Source organism: Scyliorhinus torazame, chromosome 13 (genome assembly GCF_047496885.1).
Source record: "Scyliorhinus torazame isolate Kashiwa2021f chromosome 13, sScyTor2.1, whole genome shotgun sequence".
Classification (NCBI taxonomy): domain Eukaryota; kingdom Metazoa; phylum Chordata; class Chondrichthyes; order Carcharhiniformes; family Scyliorhinidae; genus Scyliorhinus; species Scyliorhinus torazame.
In genome coordinates, this window is record NC_092719.1 from 172,802,326 (window position 1) to 172,823,752 (window position 21,427).

General features: G+C 48.8%; 1 protein-coding gene across 2 annotated transcripts in view; it reads right to left on the minus strand.

Annotated features, from left to right (window-relative positions):
• The window catches only part of ccdc66 (coiled-coil domain containing 66), a 131,746-nt gene that overhangs the window by 7,214 nt on the left and 103,105 nt on the right, over window positions 1-21,427 (minus strand). For both annotated transcript variants that reach the window (XM_072472458.1, XM_072472457.1), the window contains exons 15-16: window positions 14,729-15,240; window positions 3,743-3,801 (exon numbers count right to left, since the gene is read on the minus strand). In XM_072472458.1, coding sequence (XP_072328559.1) covers window positions 3,743-3,801; window positions 14,729-15,240 — 571 coding nt within the window. The remainder of the gene's footprint in view (window positions 1-3,742; window positions 3,802-14,728; window positions 15,241-21,427) is intronic.

Below are 21,427 nucleotides of genomic sequence, written 5' to 3' on the forward strand. Positions count from 1 at the left end.
CAGTTGAGATTTTAAGGGCACCCTTAAGCGAATTAGAAAGAAGATTTATCTGGGTGAACTCAGAAGGAAGTGGGGTTGAGAGAGGAAGGGTGATGTGGGTGCAGAGCGATACAAAGAAGTGATCAATAATGACCTCATCGGTGATTGACATGATAGAATACCAGGTGAGGTAGGAAGGTCAAGGGGTGGCTATGAATATAGTTGTGGAATTTATATGGAGAGATTGAGAGAGGATAAGAGAACGGAGTTGGAACTTGAAATCAGTGAGGACAAGAAGTAATTGGGAGGAAAGCAAATGAAGATAGCTCTGAGAAATTTATGATATTTAGATGGAGAACATGATTTCAAATGAGACTGGAACAAGAGGAGGTACTTTACAATGGAGAAAGTGCCAGAGGATTAGAGAGACAAGATATGGTTCAGTGGTAAAAGCCACAATGCAATCATGACAGTTTGTGGCAAGGGCAGCATGGTGGCATAGAGGTTAGCACTGTCTGTCTCACGTCACTGAGGTCCGAGGTTCGATCCCAGCTCAGGGTCACTGTCCGTGTGGAGTTTGCACATTTCCCCGTGTCTGTGTGGGTTTCACCCCCACAACCCAAAAGATGTGCAGGGTAGATGGATTGGCCACACTAAATTGCCCCTTAAATGGAAAAAAATAATTAGAGGAAAAAAAATGACAGTCTCCGACAAATGGTGGACGGAAAGCCAGGTGTGGAGGCTTCATTTAGAGGGAAGGTGTTGAGTTCACAGAAGTGGCCACATAGGAAGCGCAAGGACAAAAGATTTATTTACAGTAGGACGAAGACTATGTACACTAGTCCCAGAAGCGTTACCAGCACCCAGCCCACACTTGGGCTGGGGTTTTTATATTCTGGTTTGTTCTCCTGCTGATGAGGAAGCTCCATCCCTCAGCGGGGTACCTTGTACTCCACAAGACTCACAGCGATTCTAATCTACCTGACCCCATGGGTCTCGTGTAGGTTACAACAGAAGTTGTCATCATTTCACACAAGTTTCTTTTAAGAAAGCAAGTGAACATTCATTCTGGAGAGAATGGGGAGAAGGCCGGTGATAGCTCTGGTCCAGTCCACAGGGCCAACAATCAAAGGGAAAAAGATTGATGAGATTAGCCCCCAGTGGACATGCTGGGCAGGAAAGTCAACTAGAGAATAGGATGGGACAGTTGGAATTGCTGTTGCAAGGAAGCAGTGACATATGTTTTGATGGGCCCTTCGGTGGATGCCCAGGAAGGAACAGGGGGAAGTGACGGGCTTATCCAACAGGAAGTCAAGACTGGGATGGCTGCAGGAGATTAGAAAGGTCAAGGAGTACTGAAGAGTTGGAGTAGGAACTCGAGAGAGCAGAATACATGACGGGGAAGAAATTAAACAATGCATGAAGTCATGCGGGAGGGTCTAGGATGGGAAAAAAGTAAAAATCGGGACAAAAGAGCAAACCTCTGAGCTCATCCTCTGCCATTTCCAGCATGGTGCAATCACCAATCAATTCTATCCCTCCCCTCCATGTCAGTATTTCAAAGGGACTGTTCCCTCCACAGCACCCTGGTCCACTCCTCAATCACCCCCAACACGTCATCCCTTTCCTACAGCACCTGAGCATGCAATCGCAGGAGATGTAACATTTGGCCTTTACCTCCTCTCTCTTCACGATCCAAGGTTCCAAATACTCCTTCAGCAATTTACTTGTACGTCTTTCAATCTAATATACTGTATTCATTGCTCACAACATGTTCTCCTTTATATTAAGGAGACCAGAGATTGGATGGCTACTTCGCAGAACACCTCTGCTCAGTCTGCAAGCATCATGCTGAGCTTCCAGTTGCTTGCCATTTTAATTCACCATGTTGCTCTCGCTCACATTTCTGTCCTCGACCTGCTGCAGTGTTCCAGTGCAAGCTCGAGGAACCTCTTATTCTGATTTTGGTCTCCTTATTTAAGAAAAGATGTATTGTCATTGGAGGTGGTGCAAACAATGTTTACTGGATGTTCCTGGGCATGGAGGGACTGCCATGTGAGGAAGTATTGAACAGGTTGGGTCTGTACTCCTTGGAATTCAAAAGAATCAGTGGTAATATGATTGAAATATATAAGATTCTTAGGGGGTTTGACAAGGTGAATGCTGGGATGATGTTTCCACCCATGGGAGATGTTACATTTTAAATAATGACTTGTCTAAAATATATATATCACTCTTGAATCCACCAGGTTGATAAAATGACCAATAGTCGTCTTGTTGAAAGATGAACTATTTAATGAGTAATAAAATAATAAACTGTGGGTCCTTTTACTCAATATTATACGAATAAAGAATTAAAGTACAATACAGATAACTATATAACTATACACTATTATAACAAACTAGCTCCAACTTCTCTCACTAGCTGTTTTATGTCTTGCGTGTTCACTGTTTTGAATCATATCATCACCTGACTTAGAAAAGGCGGGAAACCAGTTCTTATAGTATCTGACTGCGTACCATCTACTGTTGAAGTGACTGTACTTCATTTACATACGTTGATCATGTCTATTGGCATCTGAATATCACTACAGGAGAGTCTAGGACCGGAGGGCGGGGTAAGTGAGTGCTCATTTAAGATGGATTGGAGGAAGAAATTCTTCTCGAGTGGTGAATCTTTGAAACTCTTTACCTCAGATAGCTGTGGAGGCCGAGTCCTTGAATATTCTCATGGCTGAGATCGATAGGATTTTAATCAGTAGGGAATTAAGGGTTACATATAGAAGGCAGGAAATTAGATATAGTGAGTGTTGGATCAGCCATGATATTAAATGGCGTAGTAGGCTGAATGGCCTACTCCTGTTCCTATTTCTTATGGTCTTATGATTAGGCACTTAAAAGCCTTCTGGACTCAACATGGAGTTCAAAAATTTCATACCATGAACGTGGTCAAACTTTTGATTTTTTTTGACATGTCCCAATTTGAATTGAACAGGGCTGTTCATTATTCTGATACTTACACTCACTCTGGATTGATGTGTTGTCTCTTTACTACAGCCATTACCACTCCCCTTGCCCTTTGTTCCATGGCATCTTTGTCATTTAACCTCTCCCTCCCTCTACCCTATTGCAGAACATTTTTTTTTTTTTTTTTTTTTTTTTTAAAACAGCATAAAGCCCAGCACATTTTCATTCTTCGTTTCTGAAGAAGTCACAATAACTCAAATTCCTCCCTCCACAGATGCTGCCAGTTTTCCCAGCACTTTGTTTTACAGATTTCTGCAGGTGTTATGTTCCCACTGCACTATCAAGCCCATCAACATTCTATTCCTTCCTCAATCAATGGTCATTGTAAGTACAAATCAAATGAGACACCGATCCCATGATTGGTTCAGTCCCCTCCAGTGCTCCATATAGTTTTCACCCCCAGCTGGGATTCTGACCAATTCTGGAGCTCTGGCAGCAGCGTGAGATTCTAATTCATTTTCTGGTTGTTGGGTTTCCCAAGGTCCTTTTCCACTGAAGGAGGAATGCTTTGATTCTGGGATTGGTGACACTGGCAGGCTATACAGGATGCAATGCCTGCTGTTGGGTATAGACAGCATTAGCGATGGATAGAGCGCTGCTAGCAGCTCATCAGTACCTGCCACATTGGTGGAATGAGATGCAAACTTGCCTGATGCAATTCCCAGGTCAGCTCTTCTAGAATAAGGCATTCTTAACCCAGCATCCATGAAGGCGGTCTACAATTTTTAGTACTAACCTGAAACATTTGTCAGCAGGTAATCTACTGTTTGAGTTGCTTCTTGGGGCAGGGTCATCCTGGAAAAAGAGTTATCAATCAAGTTAAACAATTATTTTCACAGTTTATGAAAGACACAGAACTTGTTTTGATTGTATGTGGACCTTCACAAAAAGAATAAATTGGAACACAGATTTACTCAATTGTTCATTTAGAGTATTCAGTGAAGTAGAAAATTATGTTTTACACATTTACAGGCATCCTTAAATGAAACAAAATGTCCATCCTCGAGTATGCAGGAACACACACTCAAGCTCTCAAAGCTAATTGAGACAGTAGAGGATTGCATCATTATTACACACACACATATACACATACATACATACATATATATATATAAATATAAATAAAATTTAAATAAAATAATAATAATAATCACTTACTGTCACAAGTAGGCTCCAATGAGGTTACTGTGAAAAGCCCCTAGTCGCCACATTCTGGGGCCTGTTCGGGGAGGCCGGTACGGGAATTGAACCCACGCTGCATTACAAGCCAGCTATTTAGCTCACTGTGCTAAACCAGCCTAAATACACATACACACACATATATACATATATGTATAACATTAAGATGGAAAGGTGTGTATATAAATATATACACATGTTTGTATTGAGATGAATGTAGAAATTTCAGATATATTGTATTATATGTATATGGTGCAGTAAGGGTTAAAAGCCTGGGTTAATATGTGACCACTCTAGTAATGTCTTTTAAAAATCCTGATTTGAAAGGCAGCCAGGCTGTGGCCACAAAAGGGATAATTAAAGCATTGTAACATTTGGGATAATTTTGTTTATATAAAGAAGTTTCCCTGGGGAGTAGATAGAGAAAGGGACATTGAGAGCGATTCTTCGCTCCCGCGCCGGTTGGGAGAATCGGCTGGCGCGCCATTTTTTCCCGCGACCCCGGTCCGACGCCCTCCGCGATTCACCCAAGCAGTGAGAACCCCCGTCGAGTTCTGCGCGGCGCAGGCCGGAGAATCGCCTGGGACACCCAAAATGGCGATTCTCCGCTACACCCGCTATTCTCCGGCCCGGATGGGCTGAGCGGCCTGCCCCAAACGACGGATTCCCGCCGGCGCCATCCACACCTTTTCGCTGCCGGCGGGAACAGAGCGGGAACACTGGGGGGGCGCCTGTGGGGGGGGGGGGTTCTTTCACCGGGGTAGGACTCAAAAGGGGTCTGGCCCGCGCGATCAGTGCCCACCGATCGGTGGGCCGGCCTCTCTGAAGGTGGACCTCCTTTCCTCCGTGCCCCGCAAGATCCATCCGACATATTCTTGCGGGGCAGCCTCGGGGAGGACGGCAACCACACATGCGCGGGTGAGCCAGTTACGCAGCGCCGCTTTTATGCGGGGCCAATGCCCGGCGCGCGCTGACGACGTTGCTTTCGCGACACGCGCCCCCCCCCCCCCCCCCCCCCCGAGTTTCTCGCGGCCCCGATCCTAGCCCATTTTCGGACCCTGAATCGGTCGAGATCGGGGCATTTTCACGCCATCGTGAACCTTGACGGCGTTCACGACAACGTGGGCACTCAGCCGCGGGAGCAGAGAATCACGCCCAGTGTGTTTAGGTTTAGTAAGATGATGAAGTTAGTGGGAGGATCCAGTACCTGAAGCAGTCAGGTGTTGAGTTTCAATTCCGTTTAGATTGGGGATGTGAACAGCAGCTTTTTGCAAAAGGCTGGGAAGTTAAACAATAGTTTCACACAGGCAAGAATCTGCAAGCTGGTTCCTGAAAGATCTCTCTTTCACAGCAGTTTATCCAAGACAACTCTTTCCAGTAAGTATTCCTGGGTTGGCTAACAGCATTTAAAAGTGGGTTTTGACTGAAGATGGGTTTTGCTTGAGTGGAGATAAAAGGTAATAGTTAGGAGTTAGCATTTAATTTTCCTTGTTAAGCATTGTTTAAGGTAATTGTAGGCTATTATCTTATTTGATGTTAAAGTTATTTTAGTCCTGCGTTAGCAATGCAGTTTGTTTTAATATACCATATCCCTATTTTTGTGTGGAATCACTCCTGGAACAAAGTATCCTTTCCTCACAGTCTGACAAATTAAATAATATTGGGGTTTCTGTCTGGTATCCTAGTAATTGTTGTGGTCTGGTCCGGGATTACAATAGAATAGAATAGAATTTACAGTGCAGAAGGAGGCCATTCGGCCCATCGAGTCTGCACCGGCCCTTGGAAAGAGCACCCCACCCAACCCTTTTTGACACCAAGGGCAATTTAGCATGGCCAATCCATCTAACCTGCACATCTTTGGACTGTGGGAGGAAACCGGAGCACCCAGAGGAAACCCACGCAGACACAGAGAGAACGTGCAGACTCCACACAGACAGTGACCCAAGCCGGGAATCAAACCTGGGACCCTGGAGCTGTGAAGCAACCATGCTAACCACTGTGCTACCGTGCTACCCTGTATTTACTTTGTGTAAAGCTGCAACCTCAGTGTCATTGTTAGCTCAAGCTGGACACCACCCCCTGCTCGGTGATGAGAAGTGCAGTGGCTTCATCTATTTCTGTTATCTTTCCTGCACCACCTGTATTGCACTGACACATTCCTGGCCATCTTGCAAATAGGCTCAAAGCCAGTTGTTGCCCATTGTCCATTGAAACATCTTTGTTGGGACTTCTGGTTGCGGCTATGCGGAGCTAAGTCGCACATTCGGCGACTCCCGCAAAAACGGACTTTTGTGCTCTTTTCAGGGCCCCCAACGGCACTTTTCGATGTTTCCCGGTGTGGGAAGGAGTCTACAACAGCTCCCTGTCAGTATATGGCTTCTACTAGGAGCGGGGCGACAAAAAAGGTGGTGGTGGACCCGAAGAAGGTGCGAGGGAAGAAGGACAAAATGGCGGCGGGCGGAGACCAGGCAGCGTGGATGCAGTGGGCGGAAGAGAAGCAGGAGGGTATCCAGCGCTGCTTCAGAGAGATTAAAACGGACCTGCTAGAGCCGATGAAGGCTTCTATTGATAAGCTGCTGGAGACACAGATGACCCAGGTGGTGGCGATCCGCGAGGCTCGACAAAAGATCTCTGACAATGAGGACGAGATCTTAGGCCTGGCGGTAAAGGTGGAGGCGCATGAGGCGCTCCACAAGAAATGGCAGGAGCGGTTCGAGGAGATGGAGAATCGGTCGAGGCGGAAGAATCTGCGGATTCTAGGCCTCCCGGAGGTGCCGGATGTGGGGGCCTATGTGGTCACCATGTTGAACTCAATGATGGGAGCAGGGTCCTTCCAGGGACCCTTGGAGCTGGAAGGGGCCCATAGAGTGCTGGCGAGGATGCCCAAGGCTAACGAGCCTCCGCGAGCGGTGCTAGTGAGGTTCCATCGGTTCGTCGATCGGGAGTGTGTGCTCAGGTGGGCCACGAAGGAGAGGAGCAGCAGGTGGGAGAACGCGGAGATTCAGATATACCAGGACTGGAGCGCGGAGGTGGCGAAGAAGAGGGCCGGGTACAATCGAGCAAAGGCGGTGCTACACAGGAAGGGGGTGAAGTTTGGCATGTTGCGGCCGACGCAACTGTGGGTTACCTACAAGGACCGGCACCATTATTTTGAGTCTCCGGAGGAGGCGTGGGCCTTTGTTCAGGCCAAGAATTTGGACACAGATTGAGGGTCGGGATGGGCGATTGGGGACTGCAGTTGATATGCTATGTTTATTTTTGTTTCAAAGGCGGGGGGGGGCCTTTGCATTGCTCCGGGTTTCTTTTTTTCTGTGTTTTTCACTTTTGGGTCGGTGAGGGTGGCTGGGGCGGGTTGGGCACTGTTTTGGTTGCTTTGGTCGGGGGGACTCTTGGAGGGGACAGGGCCGGGGCGGGGAAGCGAAGGTTGTTTCCCGCGCTTAGAACGGAAGGGGTAGGGCGAGAGCCAATGGATGAGGACGGGAGAGGAGGGTGTGCCACACAATGGGAGGAGTCGAAGGAGAGGCGGGAGTGGCCGGGGTCAGCAGGAGTCAGCTGACTTGCGGAAGTGCAATGGGGGGAGTAAATCAGCTAGGATGGGTCCTAGCCGGGTGGGGGGGTGGGGGGGAAATCGAGTTGCTGCTGTCATGGGCAAGGAGGAGCTGGAGCGAGTGGGGGGGGGTCGAGACGGGGGTATGCCGCTGTGGGGAACGGGCGCGTGGCTGGCCGAGGAGGGATCATGGCTAGTCGGCAGGGGAGGGGGGCGGATAGCCCCCTGATCCGGCTGATAACCTGGAATGTAAGGGGACTGAACGGGCTGGTTAAGCGGGTCCGCGTGTTCGCGCACCTGAAGGGGCTCAAGGCGGATATGGTTATGCTTCCGGAGACACACCTGAAGGTGGCAGACCAGGTAAGATTGAGGAAAGGGTGGGTAGGTCAGGTGTTTCACTCGGGGCTGGATGCCAAAAATCGAGGGGTGGCGATCTTGGTGGGAAAGAAGGTGTCGTTTGAGGCGTCGAGCATTCATAGAATCATAGAATCATAGAAGTTTACAGCATGGAAACAGGCCCTTCGGCCCAACCAGTCCATGCCGCCCAGTTTTTTACCATTAAGCTAGTCCCAGTTGCCCGCACTTGGCCCATAACCCTCTATACCCATCTTACCCATGTAACCATCTAAATGCTTTTTGAAAGACACAATTGTACCCGCTTCTACTACTACCTCTGGCAGCCCATTCCAGACACTCACTACCCTCTGAGTGAAGAAATTGCCCCTCTGGGCCCTTCTGAATCTCTCCCCTCTCACCTTAAACCTATGCCCTCTAGTTTTAGACTCCCCTACCTTTGGGAAAAGATGTTGACTATCTACCTTATCTATGCCCCTCATTATTTTATAGACCTCTATAAGATCACCCCTAAGCCTCCTACGCTCCAGGGAAAAAAGTCCCAGTCTATCCAGCCTCTCCTTATAACTCAAACCATCAAGTCCCGGCAACATCCTAGTAAATCTTTTCTGCACTCTTTCTAGTTTAATAATATCCTTTCTATAATAGGGTGACCAGAACTGCACACAGTATTCCAAGTGTGGCCGTACCAATGTCTTGTACAACTTCAACAAGACGTCCCAACTCCTATATTCAATGTTCTGACCAATGAAACCAAGCATGCCGAATGCCTTCTTCACCACCCTGTCCACCTGCGACTCCACCTTCAAGGAGCTATGAACCTGTACTCCTAGATCTCTTTGTTCTATAACTCTCCCCAACGCCATACCATTAACTGAGTAGGTCCTGGCCTGATTCGATCTGCCAAAATGCATCACCTCACATTTATCTAAATTAAACTCCATCTGCCATTCGTCGGCCCACTGGCCTAATTGATCGAGATCCCGTTGCAATCCTAGATAACCTTCTTCACTATCCACTATGCCACCAATCTTGGTGTCATCTGCAAACTTACTAACCATGCCTCCTAAATTCTCATCCAAATCATTAATATAAATCACAAATAACAGTGGACCCAGCACCGATCCCTGAGGCACACCACTGGTCACAGGCCTCCAGTTTGAAAAACAACCCTCTACAACCACCCTCTGCCTTCTGTCGTCCAGCCAATTTTGAATCCAATTGGCAACCTCACCCTGGATCCCGTGAGCTTTCACCTTCTGCAACAACCTACCATGCGGTACCTTGTCAAAGGCTTTGCTAAAGTCCATGTAGACAACGTCTACTGCACTACCCTCATCTACCTTCTTGGTCACTCCCTCAAAAAACTCAATCAAATTTGTGAGACATGATTTTCCACGCACAAAGCCATGCTGACTGCCCCAAATCAGTCCTTGCCTCTCTAAATGCTTGTAGATCCTGTCTCTCAGAATACCTTCTAGCAACTTACCTACTACAGACGTTAGGCTCACTGGTCTGTAGTTCCCAGGCTTTTCCCTGCTGCCCTTCTTAAACAAGGGCACAACATTCGCCACTCTCCAATCTTCAGGCACCTCACCTGTGGCTGCCGATGATTCAAATATCTCGGTTAGTGGACCCGCAATTTCCTCCCTAGCCTCCCACAACATCCTGGGATACATTTCATCAGGTCCCGGGGATTTATCTACGTTGATGCGCTTTAAGACTTCCAGCACCTCCTCCTCTGTAATATGCACACTTCTCAAGACATCACTATTTATTTCCCTTAGTTTCCTAACATCCATGCCTTTCTCCACCGTGAATACCGATGAGAAATATTCATTCAGGATCTCACCCAACTCTTGTGGCTCTGCACATAAATGCCCTTGTTGATCCTTAAGAGGCCCTACTCTGTCCCTAGTTACTCTTTTCCCCTTTATGTATCTGTAGAATCTCTTTGGATTCTCCCTTGCATTATTTGCCAAAGCAATTTCATGTCCCCTTTTTGCCCTCCTGATTTCCCTCTTAACTCTATTTCGGCAGATAATGGTGGTAGGTACGTACTGGTAAGTGGTAAGTTGCAGGGAGAGAGGGTGGTACTGGTCCAATGTGTATGCCCCGAACTGGGACGATGCGGGTTTTATGCAGCGTATGTTGGGTTGGATCCCAGACTTGGAAGTGGGGGGCCTGATAATGGGGGGAGACTTCAACACGGTGCTGGATCCGGCACTGGATCGCTCCAGGTCTAGGACGGGTAGGAAGCCGGCGGCAGCTAGAGTGCTGAGGGGGTTTATGGACCAGATGGGAGGGGTGGACCCTTGGGGATTTGCAAGGCCGGGGGCGAGGGAATTTTCATTCTTCTCACATGTCCATAAGGCTTATTCCCGAATCGACTTTTTCATCTTGAGTAGGGCGCTGATAGCGGGAGTAGAGGATACGGAGTATTCGGCAATAGCCATTTCGGACCACGCCCCGCATTGGGTGGACTTGGAGATGGGGGAGGAGAGGGACCAGCGCCCGCTGTGGCGCTTGGAGGTGGGGCTGTTGGCGGACGAGGAGGTGGTCCGAGGAAGTATAGAGAAGTACTTGGAGACCAACGACAACGGGGAGGTCCGAGTGGGGATGGTATGGGAGGCACTGAAGGCGGTGGTGAGGGAGAGAGCTGATCTCCATTAGGGCCCACAAGGAGCAGGGGGAGAGGGAGAGGCTGGTGGGGGAGATGGTGAGGAGGTATGCGGAGGAGCCCGAAGAAGGATTGTTGAGGAAGAGGCGTAGCCTCCAGGCCGAATTCGACCTGGTGACCACCAGGAAGGCGGAGGTGCAGTGGAGGAAGGCCCAGGGGGCAATTTAAGAGTATGGGGTAAAGGCAAGCCGGATGCTGACACATCAGCTTCGGAAGCGGGACGCAGCTCGGGAGATCAGGGGAGTTAAGGACAGGGCAGGGAGTGTGGTGCGGAGTGGAGTTGGCATCAATGGGGTCTTCAAGGACTTTTACGAGGAATTGTACCGATCCGAGCCCCCACGGGAGGAGGGAGGGATGGGCCACTTCCTGGACCAATTGAGGTTCCCAAAGGTGGAAGAGGGACTGGTGGCGGGATTGGGGGCCCCGATTGGGCTGGAGGAGCTGATGAAAGGGATAGGAAGCATGCAGGCGGGGAAGGCACCGGGGCCGGACGGTTTCCTGGTCGAATTCTATCAAAAATATATGGACCTGTTGGGCCCGCTGTTAGTTAGGACCTTCAATGAGGCAAGGGAGGGGGGCGCTGCCCCCGACGATGTCCCGGGCACTGATCTCCTTGATCCTGAAGCGGGACAAGGATCCCCTGCAGTGTGGGACTTACAGACCGATTTCCTTGCTAAATGTAGATGCCAAGGTGCTGGCGAAGTTCTTAGCCACGAGGATTGAGGGCCGCAGATCATCCATGAAGACCAGAGGTGGCTTGTGAAGGGGAGACAGTTGAACGCGAATGTGCGGAGGCTTTTGAACGTTATCATGACGCTGGCGAGGGAGGGGGAGGCGGAGATAGTGGTGGCGATGGACGCTGAGAAAGCCTTCGATAGGGTAGAGTGGGGGTACCTGTGGGAGGTGCTGAAGAGGTTCGGGTTTGGGGAGGGGTTTGTCAGGTGGGTTAGGCTGTTGTATGAGGTCCCGATGGCGAGTGTGGCCACAAACAGAAGGAGGTCCGAGTACTTTCGGTTGCACCGAGGGATGAGACAGGGGTGTCCTTTGTCCCCCCTGGTCTTCGCACTGGCGATTGAACCCCTGGCTATGGCACTGAGGGAGTCAAGAACTGGAGGGGGTTGGTGCGGGGTTGGGAGGAACACAGGGTGTTACTTGATGCGAACGACCTGCTGCTGTATGTGGTGGACCCGGTGGGAGGAATGCCGGAGGTAATGAGGATTCTTAGGGAATTCGGGGACTTTTCGGGGTACAAGCTCAACATGGGGAAGAGCGAGCTCTTCATAGTTCATCCAGGGGACCAGGAGAGGGGGATTGGTGAGCTCCCACTAAAAAAGGCGGAGAGGAGCTTCAGGTATTTGGGGGTCCAGGTGGCCAGGAGCTCGGGGGCCCTGCATCGGCTTAATTTTACAAGGCTGGTGGAGCAAATGGAGGAGGAGTTCAAGAGGGGACGCGTTGCCGCTGTCCTTGGCGGGTAGGGTGCAGTCAATCAAAATGACGGTGCTCCCAAGGTTTTTGTTCCTGTTCCAGTGCCTCCCAGTGTTTATCCCGAAGGCTTTTTTCAGGCGGGTTAACAGGAGTATAATGGGGTTTGTGTGGGCGCGAGGGACTCAGAGGGTGCGAAGGGTGTTCCTGGAGCGGAGTAGAGATGGGGGGGTACTGGCGCTGCCCAACCTCTGTGGGTACTACTGGGCCGCCAATGCGCCGATGGTGCGCAAGTGGGTGATGGAGGGGGAGGGGGCTGCATGGAAGAGGCTGGAGACGACGTCTTGTGTGAGTACGAGTTTGGGGGCGCTGGCAACGGCGCCGCTGCCGATCCCTCCAAGGAGGTATACCACGATCCCGGTGGTGGTGGCTGCCCTCAAAATTTGGGGGCAGTGGAGGCGGCACCGGTGGGGGGGGGGGGGGGGGGGGGGGGGGGGGAGGGGGGAGTTGGGGCCTCGGCGTGGACCCCATTACGGGGGAACCACCGGTTCGCCCCAGGAAGAACAGGTGGAGGGTTTTCGGGGTGGCACAGGGCAGGGATACGAAAGTTGGGGGATCTGTTTGTGGACGGGAAGTTCGCGAGCCTGGGTGAGCTGGAGGAGAAGTACGGGCTCCCCCTGGGGAACACCTTCAGGTACTTACAGGCAAGGGCGTTTGCCAGACGGCAGGTGGTGGAATTCCCGTGGCTACGGCCGCACACAGTACAGGACAGGGTGCTCTCGGGGGATGGGTGGAAGTGGGGAAGATCTCGGAAACCTACCAGGTGATGCAGGAGGAGGAGGCCGCGGTGGTGGAGGTAAAAGGTAAGTGGGAGGAGGAGTTGGGAGAGGAAATTGACGTGGGCAGATGCCCTGGGGAGGGTGAACTCCTCCTCTTCGTGCGCGAGGCTCAGCCTCATACAGTTTAAGGTGCTGCACTCGGCACACATGACCGGGACAAGGATGAGCCGGTTTTTTGGGGGTGAGGACAGGTGTGTTAGGTGCTCAGGGAGCCCAGCAAATCACACCCATATGTTCTGGGCATGCCCAGCGCTGGATGAATTTTGGAAGGGCGTAGTGAGGACGGTGTCGAGGGTGGTAGGATCCAGGATCAAACCGGGCTGGGGGCTTGCAATATTTGGGGTGGCAGAGGAGCCGGGAGTGCAGGAGGTGAAAGACGCCGGAATTCTGGCCTGTGTGTCCCTGGTAGCCCGGCAAAGGATTCTTCTTCAGTGGAAGGATGCGAGGCCCCGAAGCGTGGAATCCTGGATCAACGATATGGCAGAGTTTATTAAGTTGGAGAGGGTGAAATTCGCCTGGAGAGGGTCGGTACAAGGGTTCTTTAGGCGGTGGCAACCGATCTTAGACTTCCTGGCAGAACAGTAGACATTGGTCAATGGCAGCAGCAACTCGGGGGGGGGTTACTTAATTTTTTGTTTTTGTTATTTACACTGGAGGGTCTGAGGGGGTGTATATACTTGTTGTACTAAGTCGGGGTGTTAATGTTAATTTATTATTTATGTACAGGGGGGGAGGGGGGTATGGAGGGTTGTTTTTTCTGGACTGTGTTTTGTACTTAACCCTGTTGGGTTCCTTTTTCATTTTGTTATTGATATTTTATGAAAACCTTTAATAAAAATTATTTAAAAAAAAAAAAAGAAACATCTTTGTTGGGGAAAAACAGTCTGGGTGATATGGAGCAGTCTCAGAATATTAATTGCACAGTAGAACCACCTGGTAGCCAGAGCTAACAACTGGATCAACATTTTTTTCTCATATAACACCAGATGCCATGTCATGTATGCTCTGCCTGAAGGCAGATCCTTGGCTCATTGTCTGCTGATACTTCACGCCAAACCATTTTCTTGGCAGTTCCAGTGTTGGTTTGCCATTGCCTTCTACTCTCTTAGGCAGGGTGAGGAGGTAGGTTCCAAGTCAACCTCAGCCATGTCACTGACTGACATAAGACATGGGAGTTTTTGGTAGAATTCATGGTTTTTGAACGAGATTTAGTATATTGCTTCTCTCCTCTCCAGAAGCTATGTCCTTGGGTTGAGTTAAGTAACTCTCGCATACACCAACCAAATGGCCATTCCTCATCTGTGAGCTGGGACAGTGAATACTGGAAGATAGCAAACCTCTCAATGGGAGTTACAGGATAGTAATTCTTAGCTGGAACCCTGTCTGATTTTCTCTCAACTTAGCTTGGAGATGAGGATATCACTAACCATATCCCAAATATACCATAGTATACGTCAAGCATACAACACAAGAACTACTTATTAGAATGTTTCAGTTCTAGAAGGAGCAGCGCTTTCCCCCCCAGTACACATTAGGAGTCTTCAAATAATGTTTTAAGTTTTAAAATTGTTCAAATATTTATCACAAGTGAAAATACAGGGTAATGATCACCAGTTTTCATAGTACGGGTAACAGGTAGATAATGTATTTTTACTATAATACTGAACATGTTGCTGTATAACAATAAATTGACTTCATTACCTGGTGCAGAACAGACAGCCCTTGTTTTTCTGCAGGCTGAGGTAACACACCAACAGCTATTTTTGCCTGTCGTGCTGGCACCACTGGTGAAGGCTGCCTCTCTGCTGGCAGCTCTTTTGAGGGCTGCCTTTTCTTAGCTCGAAGCTCTGGAACACTCTTTTCCAACAATTGCAACAGTTCCATCTGTCTCTTCATTTTTTTCTCTTCTCTCTCCCTTTGTAACCCTTTAGGATATCGTTCTGAAGCAGGGACGTATCTCTTACTTGTCTTGTTAGCATTCCATTCTGGACGTTTTTCATTTTTCCCTTTCTTAGTTCTTGCAAATTGATTGTATGAATCATCAGATAGTAAAACATTTTCTTTTTCATTCACCACAATCTTTTCACTTGGCTTCTTTCTGAGTTCCTTTGTGTTTGGCACTGTGTAACATTCTGAAGCTGTATCTGGTGAATTCATCACAAGGTGGTCTGCAACTTGCGCACTGGGAAAGTTTCCAATCAACTCAAATCCCTCTGGAAAAAAACAAAAACTGTTGCAATAATTCTATTTGAAACAATTAAAATGGCATTTCCTATAGTTACAAAATCATTCAAATATACAAAACCATAGAATTCCCAGTGCAGAGGCAGCCATTCGGCCCATCAAGGCTGCACCAACTTACGGAAAGAGCACTCTACCTAGGCTCACTGCCCTGCCCCGACCCATCCCCATAACCTCACCTAACCTGCAGATCTTTGGACTGTGGGAGGAAACGAGCACTCGGAGGAAACCCACGCAGACATGGGGAGAAAGTGAAAAATCCATAGTCACCCAAGGTCGGAATTGAACCCAGGTCTCTGACACGGAGGCAGCAATGCTAACCACCGTATACCCCATTATAGAAGATGTCATAATGATACGATATTGGGAAACAAAATTAATAAACGCAAACTCAAAATTTAATTGCGCGACAAATCAATTTTAGAAATTGAAACGTGTACTTTCTATGCGGGGCAAATAATTAGGTAAAACAAGTGATATGTTATTGTTCAGAAATTGACATTTTCACTTTTGTAGGATACTCGCGCAGAAATTAGACAAAAAGCAGGAAAAATACAAATTCACTGGATTTCTTGTGTGATGTAATATTTTGCCTGACAATGACGAAACACTACTTTTGAAGTGATATTTCCATTAGCAGGGCGTCGAGCATGGTTTTCACACTATTTTGTAAACTAATGTGTATAGTGTATTGTGTATATGAGGCTGGTTTAGCACACTGGGCTAAATCACTGGCTTTTAAAGCAAACCAAGGCAGGCCAGCAGCACGGTTCAATTCCCGTACCAGCCTCCCCGACCAGGCGCCAGAATGTGGCGACTAGGGGCTTTTCACAGTAACTTCATTTGAAGCCTACTTGTGACAATAAGCGATTTTCATTTTCATTTCATTTTACTTGGAACAGTTAATAGCTACATAATAAGGGTACTGGAATTATTGTTTTTCAAAGTATCTATCATAAGAGAGATTACACAACCTTATGATAAACACAGGTATTGTTTCAAACTGTGTACTGTACCTTGAAATTTTGAATTCACAGCCATGTTTCAATTGGACGAAATTCAATCTGGATTTTATGCCAACACAATTTCATAGCAGTACTGTGCTTTGTTTAAATATCACCTTAAACCTGGTTTAGTCTATGATGTTAAAATGTTTGTAAAATTGAAACATAGACTAAATTGACTTTTATAATTTTGTAAAGTTAATCTGGCTTTTTATTGCAATTGTTTTTGTAAATTCTACTGCAAACATGGATTTTGTAGCAATCAAATCTATCATTAAAAGCTAAATTATTGTGGGGAGTGATTAGTCATAAAGCTGGTCTCACTTCAGGAACACATTGACGCCGCTGTCGAGATGATGGAGAATTGCGATTTGGCGTCAGATCAGCGCTCATTTCACTTCAAAAAATGAATGTCTCCAATTGGAACCATTTCGTATTCCCGTGGAGAGGGTAATAAATTAGTAGTTATCCAGCCATCCGTCAGAAAATTAATTGAATTTTCTGAGCTTTTCCTTCACTCTCAACTTCACAAGATCTGAAAATTAACAGTGATTTTGTTTCACAGTGCACCGATAAATGGGATCAATTATTTTCTGGATTATCTGAAAAGGAAGAATATTCAGAGTTGTAGGGAGAAGGCAAGGGAGCAGCACGAGGTAAATTGTTCTTTCAGAGAGCCAGCACAGATATGACAGATTGAATGGTTTCTTTCTGTGCTGCAACAATTGAACAAAGAACAAAGAACAAAGAAATGTACAGCCCAGGAACAGGCCCTTCGGCCCTCCAAGCCCGTGCCGACCATGCTGCCCGACTAAACTACAATCTTCTACACTTCCTGGGTCCGTATCCTTCTATTCCCATCCTATTCATATATTTGTCAAGATGCCCCTTAAATGTCCCAATCGTCCCTGCTTCCACTACCTCCTCCGGTAGCGAGTTCCAGGCACCCACTACCCTCTGCGTAAAAAACTTGCCTCGTACATCTACTCTAAACCTTGCCCCTCTCACCTTAAACCTGTGCCCCCTAGTAATTGACCCCTCTACCCTGGGGAAAAGCCTCTGACTACCCACTCTGTCTATGCCCCTCATAATTTTGTATACCTCTATCAGGTCTCCCCTCAACCTCCTTCGTTCCAGTGAGAACAAACCGAGTTTATTCAACCGCTCCTCATAGCTAATGCCCTCCATACCAGGCAACATTCTGGTAAATCTCTTCTGCACCCTCTCTAAAGCCTCCACATCCTTCTGGTAATGTGGCGACCAGAATTGAACACTATACTCCAAGTGTGGCCTAACTAAGGTTCTATACAGCTGCAACATGACTTGCCAATTCTTATACTCAATGCCCCGGCCAACGAAGGCAAGCATGCCGTATGCCTTCTTGACTACCTTCTCCACCTGTGTTGCCCCTTTCAATGACCTGTGGACCTGTACTCCTAGATCTCTTTGACTTTCAATACTCTTGAGGGTTCTATCATTCACTGTATATTCCCTACCTGCATTAGACCTTCCAAAATGCATTACCTCACATTTGTCCGGATTAAACTCCATCTGCCATCTCTCCGCCCAAGTCGCCAGACAATCTAAATCCTGCTGTATCCTGCGACAGTCCTCATCACTATCCGCAATTCCAACCAACCTTTGTGTCGTCTGCAAACTTACTAATCAGACCGGTTACATTTTCCTCCAAATCATTTATATATACTACAAAGAGCAAAGGTCCCAGCACTGATCCCTGTGGAACACCACTGGTCACAGCCCTCCAATTAGAAAAGCATCCCTCCATTGCTACTCTCTGCCTTCTATGGCCTAGCCAGTTCTGTATCCACCTTGCCAGCTCTATAATTCTATAATTTTGTGATGATCTGGCCCATGCAGTGGTAAATAATTAACTGGGATTAGTGGCTGAGTTAGGGGGTTGTGGGTTCTCCCAATTAAAATCTCACTACGTTGTTTAAGGAGTGGAGGGTTTTCACGGGTGTCCTGGATGATATCTGGCCCTAAACCAACACTACAAAACTGAATGCCTGGGCATTGCTGTGTGGCAGTTTGTGGGATCGTGATTTAGGTTTCACATTTCCTGAGGCAGTGATTACACTTCAAGGGTTACTTCATTGGCTATGAAGCCCTTTGGGACATACCAATGTTCTAAAAGCAGCTTTCGAAATGTACGTTATTTATTTTATCCAGGAAGATAATGATTATAGTACAAAATATGATCAACACAAAAGAATGCCAATTTCCAATCTTATCAATTGATAAAATATCCTACATCACCTGATCAGACTTTATATTTTCAAAGTTTGCCAAACCAACATTGGGGAGAATACTACTACACAGTAGTTTCTTTTAATTCTTTCATGGACTTTGCTGGAAAGGCAAACAATTGTTGCCCATCCCCAATTCCTTTTGAACTCAGTGATTTGCTAAGCTATTTTAGAGGGTATTGCTAAGCTATTTCAGAGGGTATTGCTAAGCTATTTCAGAGGGTATTGCTGTGGATCTGGCATCACATGTAGGTCAGGTCAGATAAAGTCAGCAGATTTCCTTCCCTAAAAGAACAGTCGTGAACGTGTTGGTTTTTTAATGTCAATTGATAATAGTTTTATGGTAACCATTACCGATGCTAACATGGACACAATTTCATCCATTGATTTTAAGTTCCCATCCGCTGTCTTGGTGGGATCTGAACAACCCCCAGAGCACTCGCCTGAGCCTCTGGATTACCAGTCCAGTGACATTAAAGCTACAACCACCCCATTCAATTTAAAAGATAAATATATTCTTTTAGGAAATATTGTTGAACATCCTGCTATTTCAAAAGAAATTTGGAGGTTCCAGTGAGTCCTGGCTGAATTATGGGGCAAGATTCTCCATGCCCGACGCCAAAGTCGGGAAACGCGTTTGGCAGAGAATAGGTTCCAATGCCAAAATCGCAACGGGCACCGACCTGACGCCAAATCGCAATACTCAGTCCCCTCGACAGCGGCGTCAATCTGTTCCAGAATGCACGTACAATAATCACCGTTTGCATATCATTAGCAGGCCCGCCCCGGTAATCTCCGGGGCCTCCTCGATTCTCCTCCTCGGAAGGGCTGAATTCCCGACGGCGCAATGATTTTACAAATTGTGAAACCGGCGTTGTGGCTGATGAGGGAGAGAGATAGGAGGTAGGACACAGAGGTGCAACTGTGGGCTGCCGGGCCGAACACTTGACGGGCCGGCTAGGGTGAGCTCTGCCAGGGCTGGGAAACAGGCTGTAGCCAGGGTGACCCCCCCACGCAACTGGGGTGTGGACCACCATTACCACAGCCTGCATGGCAGCCATCTTGCTGCAGCCCCACTGACCACTGGTTCTGCAGAGTGACAATGGCCGTATGGGTGCACCCCCATCACCACTCCGCCACTACCCGCCGGTGGCCCATCCAAGACAATGCCCATAGTAGCCCCTACAGGGCGTGAGCTTGGAGTGTACCCCGAGCAAAGGCAGTGCCAGCCGACAGTACCCCTGGCAGCAGGGACCAGCGCCAGGGGCAGATACCCGCAAAGTGCCGGGCATCGGCGGGGCTAGGGGTGCAGGGATGTGGGTTGTACAGCCCGCAGGGTTGTACAGCCCGCAGTGCCAACTGTGTCACCTGGTGAGACCTGTTGGGAACAGGGGCACGCACCATGCTAACATGTTGGCCTTTCACCACCTGCAGGCAATGGATATTGGAATTCAACCAGCATTGGTGGCCTTCCTGCTAGTCGCCGCAACCCTGGGGGATGCCCTAAGGCTGTACGAGCTGCGATGTTCTGGGAGGAGGAGGAGGAAGCTGCAACAGCGGAGCGTGCAGCAGCGGAGCATGCCGCAGAGGGACCTGTGGCAGCTACCCAGGATGGATAGCCAACTGCCCAACAGGCCAAGGAGGAGCTGCCAAGGAGGCGCCGCATAAGGCCTTGTGTGTACCGGCAGCGCACATCATTCGAGATCCTGCCAGACCAGGCATGCCGGCTGAGCAAGAGACAGAACGATGTATCTGCCAGATGTGGCACACCTAGCGCCGCAGGGGTTTGGGAGAGGACACCCGCTCCCGGTGGCCGTCAAGGTGACAGTCGCCCTGAACTTTTACGCCACTGGGTCCTTCTGGGCGCCTCTTGGGGACTTATCCAGGATCTCACAGACCTCGGTGCACAAGTGCACCCGCACCATCATGGAGGGCCTATATTCCCAGGCGGGTCAATATATCCACTTTAATGTGGACCAAGCCAACCAGGATGCCCGTGCAGCGGGGTTCGCTGCCATCGAAAGGATGCCACAGAGCAAGGAGTGGATCGACAGGATGCATGTCCTCCTACGAGCACCTGTAGATGACAGGCCGTTATACACCAACCAAAAGTGGTTCCATTCGATGAAAGTACAGCTTATATGTGACCATCAGCTGCGCATCATTTACCTCTGTGCCCGATACCCGGGCAGTGTGCACTACGCCTTCATCCTGGCACACTTGACGATTCCGGACATGTTCAAGACGACGACCTCGACCTCGACCTCCTCCTCCTCCTCGCTGGGGGGTTGGCTCCTGGGTGACAGAGGGTATCCACTGCGGTCGTGGCAGATGACGCCTATCCAGAGGCCACAGACCGACGCAGAGACACTTTGGTGTTCTCTAACCCAGGTCCGTAATACACTGACTGCGACCACCCTCTGGGTTTGTCACATCAGCCAGTGACTGCGCCATCTTCCTCTCAGAATGGACTACCTCCCTGTGTCTGGGCCACGGGGGCAGCACCTGGACAATGCCGTAGATGTTCCCAGTCATGGCCTGCTCTGACTGGGCCACGCTCAGGAGCACTGCTGCGATGTCCAGGTGGCTCTGGCACATGGTTGCCTGCAAGACGGCAACCCTACCCTGCACACAATGCCCCAGGCCTTGGACATGCTGATCCAGAGCCAAAACCGTCACCCCTTACTTAATGCCTCCACCGCAGACGCCACCTGTGCAGTGTAGGCCTGGGTGGCACTCATTGTCGTCACCACCTCCTGCTGCTACACGCGGGTTGGACTCCTCCAACTGCACCTGCAGGTACTGGATGCTCACCAACAGCCACGCTGGCTCTGCGTCTGCATCTCTATGATTGTTGGCACTGTCCGTTCCAGAAGCCCAAAACCTGT